This window comes from Malaclemys terrapin, chromosome 7 (genome assembly GCF_027887155.1).
Source record: "Malaclemys terrapin pileata isolate rMalTer1 chromosome 7, rMalTer1.hap1, whole genome shotgun sequence".
NCBI classification, from domain to species: domain Eukaryota; kingdom Metazoa; phylum Chordata; order Testudines; family Emydidae; genus Malaclemys; species Malaclemys terrapin.
In genome coordinates, this window is record NC_071511.1 from 103,045,660 (window position 1) to 103,055,659 (window position 10,000).

General features: G+C 37.5%; 1 protein-coding gene across 8 annotated transcripts in view; it reads left to right on the forward strand.

Annotated features, from left to right (window-relative positions):
- Window positions 1-10,000, forward strand: part of EBF3 (EBF transcription factor 3) — a 141,648-nt gene that overhangs the window by 91,604 nt on the left and 40,044 nt on the right. For 6 of the 8 annotated variants that reach the window (XM_054033837.1, XM_054033843.1, XM_054033836.1 and 3 more), the window contains 2 exons: window positions 4,652-4,733; window positions 7,735-7,879. In XM_054033837.1, the coding sequence (XP_053889812.1) occupies window positions 4,652-4,733; window positions 7,735-7,879 (227 nt within the window). The remainder of the gene's footprint in view (window positions 1-4,651; window positions 4,734-7,734; window positions 7,880-10,000) is intronic. The other 2 variants (XM_054033839.1, XM_054033842.1) reach the window with 1 other exon arrangement.

Here is a 10,000-nt window from a genome sequence, read left to right on the forward strand (position 1 = left end):
CAAGGTTTCCTGGTTTGAGTCCTTACAAATTATCAGAGATATACTTTTAAGAACGATGGTTCCAAGGAGTAATGCTAATACAACTTTCCACAGTGCACATTACTTTTAGCCACAAATTGGTTTGAGTCGAACCAGACCAAAGCCACCAGTCATGCTAGTAATGCTAAAGGTTTGCTAGCTCACAAATTGTTAAAATTCAAGTACAAAACTCTAGCTAGTAAATCTTCTTCAACATCTATTCTCATATAGGTTAAAAAATGGATAAAATGGCTGAAAAGGCATTTACAGTGTTTTAAAAATCTCCTATGGAAAAGAAATTTTTTATATCACAAGAAAAAAAAAAAGCTCCTGTAGATTGTTATGTGCATAAGGTGGAGGCTTAAGAGCAGACACATTTGCAGATGAACTGCTTTTACTAGCTTCTCTGAGACATGACATTTGTTCAGAAGATTAGCCAGGTTGTAATGTGTAGCATAATTGCACTGTGCGGATGTCCCAGAAGTGAAAACCTAATTGCTTGACAGGACTATAACTTTGTGGTATGCTCTCACCTTGTTAGGTCCTTTTCTGATGCAGTTCAAATGAAGTCTGGCCGCAGGTGTGCCTAATTTACCTCGCAACAAAACGTGTTGAGTTTAATTGCACAGTGGTTGTTAGGAAAAATTGGTGGGTGGAATATCAAGTGACTTACTGTATGCTGATGGCAGATGGGCGTTAAGAGGCATTGTGAGCTAAGTGTATAGGTGAGGTGAGTTAATAAAAGATGTAAATTTTATCTTAAAATAGTGAAGCCTTCTGGTAGGTAATACATTTTAATTAAGAGGGTATCAGTCCTTTCTTTAGCAGTAGGAAGAAAATCAAAGAAAGGGAAAATCACCAAGAAATACTGTTTTTCCTTACTTCAGTATTTTTTTTAGGAGCAGTTTCCAACTGAGGATGTTTAGGAAGGATATTCCAAAAGATTAAATGCATTCAAATGTGTAATGTGTGTACATAAATTACCTAAATTGCAGAATACAACACAGGGACAGACAAAAACAGAGAAGTCTGTGTTCTCGTTCTACTGATAGCAACAAAGTTTGAAAAGCTACCTTAACATGAACCCAAAGCCAGTATCCTACTTTTTCCCGACTCCAGGATTCGGTTCCCAAGAGTATAAAGCTTTTTCTGTGGAAATGCAGCCAGCTCTATCCTCTCTGCTCTAGGGACTGCCTGCCAGGATGCAGGATTCTTGTTGGCCAGTCCAGGGAAAGTAGGCAGCTTTCTCCTCTGCACTGAGCTAGGGGAATGGCCTCCCTGGGAACAGGGTTTTTCTTGTCCTTGTGTCACTTTCCCTTGAAGTTCTTCTCTTATGCCACCTGAGCTCCCAGGGCTCTTTTGAGCTACAGTTACAAACTGTCATTTGAGTCATGCAGTCCCACCATAAAGCTGAGATACAAACATTGGTTATGTTGCATCCCAGTGCTGTTTCTTCTGAATTTAGCTCAGCGTTCAGGTTTGTTCGGGTGGACTTGAATGTTTATGGTTCAGACAAGCTTGGCTTTCCACCCAAACCACTGAGTAAATATCCGATTCATTTGTTCAGTAAAAGATTGCTTAATATACTTTTGTAGATGTACATGGGTTCCCCATAGAAACAATTCTTCAGTGTAAAAAAATTCACATATAATTAATAAATAATAATACGTTGCACCTTTCAACTGAGGATTTCAAAGTAATTTACAAACTTTAATTCAATAAGCCTCACAACACCCATTTGACATTGGAAAACAGGATCAGATTCTCCTTTTCAGTCTGACTCCTTTGTGGCACTAAGAGGCTGTGAAGCTGACATCTCCCTAGACCAGTGGTTTTCAACCTTTTTTTCATTTGCGGACATCTAAAAAATTTCAAATAGAGGTGCAGACCATTTTGGAAATTCAATCTGTGGAACCCTCCCATAGAAGTCTTAGCCTGAAAACTAACTGCACAGAATTCAACTATAAATGTTGCACATGCTCAGCACAGCATTTGATGCAGCGTGAGAAAGGCGCTAAGCTGTGGGCTTCTATGGTAATGACAACACTTCTGGGTTTTGACTTATAGGTGGGGGTATTCACATATTTTTGATTGATCAGAAAAACAGAATGTCTTTTCTGGGATCTGAAACTTTATTTTCAGAGTCACCTTTTGCAGACTCCTTAGACATGGTTTACAGACCTCCAGGGGTCCACAGACCACAGATTGAAAACTACTGCCCTAGACAGTATGCATCCGAAGAAGTGGGCTGTAGTCCACGAAAGCTTATGCTCTAATAAATTTGTTAGTCTCTAAGGTGCCACAAGTACTCCTGTTCTTCTTTTTGCCCTAGACAGTAATTTTCCCAACGTGGGGCATGCCCAGCTGAGGTGGAGCCAGTTTTACTGGATCCTATGCCACTCCACACAGCTGCCCATATAGTAGGGGACTTGGAAGGGGGGACAGGATGTGACCAGACCACTATTATTCTCTGACTGTTCTCTAGCCCCTGGGTACCATAGCCAGGCAGAGTACTTTAGAGCACCCCTACATGCAGCCAGCTTCAGGCTCAGGGAACTGCAGCCATTCATTATAGCTTCCCCTCCACCACATCTATGCCCAGCAAATATTAGTTCAGCTGAGAAGCTAGACCAAAGAGATCATATCAACTACCATTGAAATGTAGCCACCTCTGGGGTGAAAGCCAGCAGTTGATCACAACAACACTACACAAGAATTCAGGAGAGGAAGTGAAGAATACAATATCCAATTGAAATTGCAGCAGGGATTGATTTAGGCACAATGTAATTACACGTGCTGAAATTTGGCAGGGAAAAAAGGTTTAATACTCCTTCTTCAGTAATATAGAATCTTTAGTGAGTACAAGGAATCAGTGCTAGAGCAGACTGGAAAATGGAGGGAGAGGGGACTTAGCAAAATTTCTCTTCCATTTAATGTCAAAATTCCCATTACTGTTGAAAATTTGCTAACCAGCTCTAGAGATTATCCCATTTATATGTTTCATCGGAGAGATGGCTTCTTCAGCAGTACAGTGCCCACTAATAACATATTGGGGCTTTTGTTCAGGATTAACTCAGAGGCAACTGGCAAGAGTTCTAACTACTGAATTATCAACACCCTTTCTACAGTACCTGAGTATTCCTTAGAGTTCTCCCATCCAGCTATTGCCACAGCCCAGGGGTTCACACATGGCATGACAACGGTACAGCTTCAAGCACACGTTTTATCAACTGGAGTCTGACCCTTCAGGTTTGAAGTTCTAAAGGAGGAAAGAGTGGAGAGCTAAGCTCTTATCAGGGATATTACTTGCACTTGAACATTTATCTAAAGAGTATCCAGGTACTATGGTGACGGATACTTTATAATTAAGAGTAACATTAATAAATAATAATTTTTTGTATTCTGAATAAAATTCCTAAAGATCCTGTTAAGCTCAATATTAAAAATATGTTTACTTGACCACCAGAGAAGATATTTTGCTGTTATAAACTATAACAATATCACAATGTTAAGAAAATAGTAAGGGCTAGGTTGTGATCAGCCTTTAAGCCTCTGTACTAGGGAAGGGCTTTTCCCTCACCTTGGACAGCCTGTGTGAGATCTATGCAGGAGCTGCTCCAAAGCGGCTACCTGCTTCCCAGAGCAACTTGCTGAAAACAAGGAAGGAAGGGAAGTAGGTGGAACCATAACTTTGCTGCCCCAAAAACTACCTGGAGGTGGAATGAGGGTATACACCTGATTCATTATAAGGGTGTCACACATTGTTTCTTTCCCCACCTTTCCATACAGTTGTTTGCCCTAGGAAACATTTTACCTCTCAGAGTTCCCCCTGAGCAATCCTGCTCTACACAGCCCGCAGCGCAGGAAGGTGACTAAATGGCACAGTTTAACCCTATACAATTATCTTTTAATATGCTGAATAGTTTAGAAGCTGGACTACATATTGCCCTGGGCATGGTCACTCTTTTTTTTTTTTTTTTTTTTTTTTTTTTTTTTTACAGTTTTAAGGTCATTATAGTGACCAGTCAGAGTGCAGGACTTAATACTCAGTGTTCCATTGTATTTTAACAATAATGACCAATGGGAATGACTTTTCCTGACATTTAAGCCCAATGCAAATCCCACTGAAGTCAATGGGAGCTGGATCATACCTCTTTTGAGCAGCCAGAGGAGTCTTCAACCAGAGGCAAAGCCAAGAGTCCTTAACGAGACTGATCATTAATTGACAGGAAATTTCCAACTCGGAGGTCATTAGTGCTAATATAAGCTGTGAAAACATAAAACACGTTAAGAAAAAAAAGGGGGGGGAGCAGATCCTCAGCTAGTATAAATCACAATCATTGATGTGATTGAATCATTGAAGTCAATTGTGCTACACTGATTTACAGGTCCTGAGGATCTGGCCCAGAGTCATTACATTTTCAAGTGTTGAAGATGTAAAAATTGAAGCGCATGTTGCCATGGATATGGTGTTCTGATTACAGCAGTGATCTTTTCTAGTTCTTAAAGACCAGTACAGTAACCAATACGAAAGTAAGATGTCCTTCCCAATATTCTGTAAGGTTTACTTAAGAATTTATTACACATTTTTCTCTTTTGATATCCCTAACAAACTTCAATTTTGTATTTTTAGATTCTTTCTAAAGTTTTTTCTCAAGTGCAATCAGAACTGTTTGAAGAATGCAGGCAACCCACGAGATATGCGAAGATTCCAGGTACAGAATTTTAAAAAAGAAATAAGGATATAGTCAAGATTAATTCATAAATTCCAAATAACTTACCATTATATTTTTTTCTGATAGAGTGTTGTCTTTTTTATTTAATACAGTTAGTTTCAGAACTGTATACCTTTTAAAAATGATATATAAAACTTTTAAAAATATTTGCCTACTTTAAATGCATGTTCTTAGGAGTTGTCAAGTTCACGAGCAGACCATGATGGATTGTTCTGAAGCAAGTGGGAATCACCAGTGAAAATATTGCTGTTGTTTTTTCTCATATTAAAATCTTTACTGTGTTATTGGGTTGCTAAGATCAGTAGAGAAGTTTTTACACATGTATGATGAGTAGCACCAACTAAGTATTAGATATTAGAAAAGCAGCCATGGTATTCAATGAATTTTGGATCACCGTTCTAGTTTTCACATTCAGATAGAACTCTGATAGTTGTGGTACAACCCACATATTTTTATTCCAACTGTTTTAGAATCAAATTATTTTAATACTTGAATTTCTCCCTACAGCTATTGAAATATCCTGTGGTGAATCATAACCACTACAGAAGGGCATCTGACTGGACAGTTGCTGAAAATAATTTCCCCCAAATTTTGGCTGATTGGAAATGGTTATTAAGAAATACATGATTTTTACTTCAAATTACTTTCAACATGATTCATATTTGCAATTAATAACCTAGGCATTGAGATATTCAGAACTTTTTCTGAGAAGCACAACTTGTGGTTAAAGCTTATAGGAAGGCATGTGACATCTGTTTTCACACACAGCCAACCTACTGGTGAAGCCAGAATGCTTAAGCCAGCCAACAGTACAGCTCTGTAGCTGGAAAAAAATGTTTCTTCAAAACAATCCAGCCAAACCTCCATTTTTCATGAATCTCAGCTTCACAGGGCATTGGTGATATTGATCCATCTGAACAGAGCAGAAGGTCAAACCCAGAATGAGTGGAAATGTCCTCTTTGTCTCACCGATGACTAAATGAAGCATCAGTCATGAGTGATCTTGTGGTTGACAAAGGAGCCAGTAGTCACTAGAAAGACTTCCCTGGGTCTCTTTAGTTAATCTCTCTGCCTCTCAGAAGGTTTAACTGGACTTAACAGAATGTCAGGTCTTGAACAATATTTTCAACTGGTTTCACTATCTCAGCACCTTTCTTTAGGTGCACTGCAGGAATGAGCCAATAAAACAACATAGTATGTCTACTTTCTTTTGCTGAACTACACTATTTTCCCTTGGTGACTGACCTATATATAGATGACAGAGCAAAGATAGTTGTCTTTTTCTTAATATACACCTTCCCCTGTCTTTCAATATATCATGGCCTAGGAATCTAAAAAAAATAAATAAAAATTATTCTTTGCTGAGAATCACATTTTATCTGCTTTGCATAGTCTGCAGGTTATTTCTTTAAGTCACACTTAGCTCATTAAAATTGAAAAGCAGATAGACCAGTGACATGGCAATAGGATTGCAACATAGGATATCTGTGTTAAGGTGCAGCTTCAGGACTCCCCACAATGGATGTTGAGGAGTAGTGATACAGTCTGTCTCTGTGGAGGAGAGTGCATGCAGAAGCACAGCATATTTCTACAGAACTACCTTCAGGCTGGTCCAATGGGTGATACAAATGGCTGACTCCAAAACACAAAAATAGGAAAGAATTTACATCAGATGCCTTGCGCCCACTATGTGCAAAAGGGGAAGGAGTTACAGTGTAGTTCTTACTCTCCTGATTTCTCATTCATTATATATCTGTATATATGGACTGTAAGTATTCTGAATGTCATTTTTCACTGAGATTTTATATCCAGAGAAAACCAAACAAAAAGTAAAAGTCTGGCAAGTTTATGTACTAGTTTTTACCATCATCACTAGTATGGTTGGATGAGGCATGGCTAATATTGACCCAACTCTGCCATTGTTTCAGAAAACTCTTCTAATCTTAACTATACTGAAAATACTACAGTGATTCCGTCAGTCAGAAAATCTGGACCCCAACCCACAATGACCATGGTGGAGAACTGAAATTAAACTTGAACTTATATCTGAGGTATTCAAAGTATTTTGGAAAGAAAATCAACCTACGGAGCCACACCACAAACACACACACACAAACCTTCAAACAAAACGCTTCTATTTCCTCTTTCACTTGTGTATTATGGGGTATCATTTCGGGATGAATTTCACAAATCGATTGTGTAGGTGTTTTTGTCAGCAAGGTTGTGCATTTTGGCTATGTTCCTTTTCCAATTTCTACTAAGAAGCAGCTGGAAGCCAAAGAAGGCCCTATCCATCATCTCTTCTATGGCCGGACTCTGAACCTGGACACAAGAATAGGAGCCTTTCACTCAAAAATAAAGGAGGAAATTCCATTGACATACCAGGGTCAATCACCATCCAAATGAACTTGAGAAGGGATACTTTTCATGGATTGAAAACACTTTCACTATTCATATTCAACTCAGTCTTTTCAGATGCAAAAAAGTTCATTATCAGACATTAAATGTAATTGTAAAACTGACCTGGAGATCATTTACTGAAGAGAAATGGGGAGTTACAAGAGTTTCTGATTTATTAAGCTTCTTTTTCCCTGATTTGGAATCCTCAGAACCCTTCATTTGGAGACAGTCTCATGTGAACAATTTTTAATTAGATAAACTATCTAATCAATATATCAACAGATCAATCAAAACAGCAGCTTTTAAAATGAGTGGCTAGAGGGGTGATTCTGAAACTAATGGCTAGAAGAATATTTCCCTGAATTGAATTCATTTGTTAGGATAATAGGAGATTAAACTCTAATTAGTGTAGCAGGTTTTGAAGAGAAACAATTGAGATTTAAAAATTCACCAGTGTTAGCCCAAAAAAAAAGTTAACTATGATTATATCTATTTAAAGCAGAAAGTAATGGACTTGTCTACAACATATAAATTTCTAAAAATCTGCAGTTTTTTAAAATGTATTTGTTTTCTTTTTCAGGTTGTTGTATCAACAACAGTCAATGTGGATGGCCACGTTCTGGCTGTCTCAGACAACATGTTTGTACACAACAATTCCAAACACGGAAGGCGGGCTCGCCGCCTTGACCCCTCAGAAGGTACGGCCCCTTCTTATCTGGAAAATGGTAGGCACACATTTACATGTCTTTTTTTATTTGCAATGCTTTTTTGCACCATATTTTATGTTGATACACTACTACATTTACTTTTACATGATTTCTTCTCTCTTCACATTGATCAAACAGCCCGTTAGTATTTCTGACTCCATGTCAAACAAAATACAGCCCTCCTGATTTGCTTTTGACTTCTTTTCTTTATTTAGTCCATAAAGTTCTGCAGTCACAACCAATTTTTCACCCCTTTTATTCTTTTTTGTTTGTTTGTTTAAAAGCTTTGTTTTGCTTGCAGCTTTTTCTTGCTGTTTAATTTTATTTTATTTTATTTTGGCTTGTCATAATCCTCAATCCAGAGGTACAGTCTCAGGTTATGTATGCAAGTTTAAATGGATGGTAAAAACATGACCAAATCTGTAAGGAATTTACTGTGAGGTCAATTTCCTGTTGCTGGGCCCTACTGCTACAGATTAAAGCAGTAGAATTTTTGTATGAGAAAAACAGTATAACATGTTTTTCTTCTAGTTGATTAACTTCTTGCCTGATCTGCTAAAATAAAGTAATTTGTGGGGAAAAGAACAGTGGAAAATGTCCCCAACAATCCCTAAACTCTGAAATACTTTATTTTTGCAGCCCATCAACCTCTGAATCTTGCACATCCATACACATACGTACACTCTCACATAAAGTAAATGACCAAAAGACATATCTATATGCAAATGTCACTTTTTACATACCATAACATCCCCTCACACAAACCTGGATAATTACTATTAAGTAATGCACTTTCTTATACAATAAAATGGTTAATTATCAAATATATTTTGAATTGCTTGAAGATTAAAACTTTCCAAAAACGTGCTTTTTTTTTACACTGCAGTACAGACTGAGGGGCTGATCCTGCAAACACATTGACTTCAATGGGACTACTCAGGTGAACAGTTACAAATATGCATACGTGTCGGCAGGATCATGCCCTTTACAACTGTACAATTAAATCATTTAAAGTAACAACTGGCAATGCTAAGCTGCTGTTATAACAGTTCTCATATATTAAGGTTATGTGTTTATGTTCCATATAATACATACAGATGCACACACAGAAAAATGAATGAAGCAAGCAATGATTATCGGAATGAAATATGATTTAGACATCAAAAAATGGAAAACAATTTATGAATCTGCTGTGGTCCACAAAAAAACTAATTTGTTTTTCTGCATTAATAACTAAGGTATAAGAGAACAAAAATATAATAATTAAAGGTCGCCCTGAGCACAAGAGTCATTATAGTCTATGACGTATTGTTTATCTCTTTCATATGCACTGAAGGTAGGTGTGTATTTTGCCTAGCAACCATCACTAATGAGGTTCACAATTAAGAAGGTTGAATCCTCTCCCCTAGTCCTTTACTTCCCTAGAGAGAGAGAACTAGCAACATTATAGGTTCAAGTAAGCATGCTCAGCCCTGTGGTGTTAGGTTTTAGTCTGGGTCCAAATTCAGCCTCTTCTAATGAGCTATTATGATCCTAGCAAAATACAAGTATTTATTTTTGTAAGCTGTATAAAAAGTATTTGACTCTAAGCAGAAAATATCACAGTTAGAAAAATAAAGGCCATTTTTATATACTATGAAAAATTTACATAAACTCCATTAACCAATAGCTGCTTTGTGGAATATCATAATTGATTTGTTTTATTTAAATGTTAAAGACATTGGGCCAAATCTTGTTTGCCTCACTCCCTGGAGTTTGCATCACTCCTTTTACTGAAGTTAGCTGACCTATTCAAAGGCGATCAGGATTTGGTCCATCATTCTTGTCTACTTTAAAATTCTGCATCTAAAAGCAATTGTAGCAATCAGCTGACTGAAAGAAGACACTCCTGTAAAACAATAGCAATGAGCCAAAACACACACTGATATGATAAAGGGTTACAATAGATTCTGAGCCTGATTTTTGGAAATGCTGAGCACTCACAACTCCAGTTGAAATCAGTGGGGGCCCACGGGTTCTCAGTACCTTTTCTAATCATGTTTTCCCTTCCTATTTAATTAAACAGTATCATCTTCTGGAAATATGAATCAATGGCTAATCCTGCTCCCATTGAAATCAATCACAAAACTCTCAAGGATT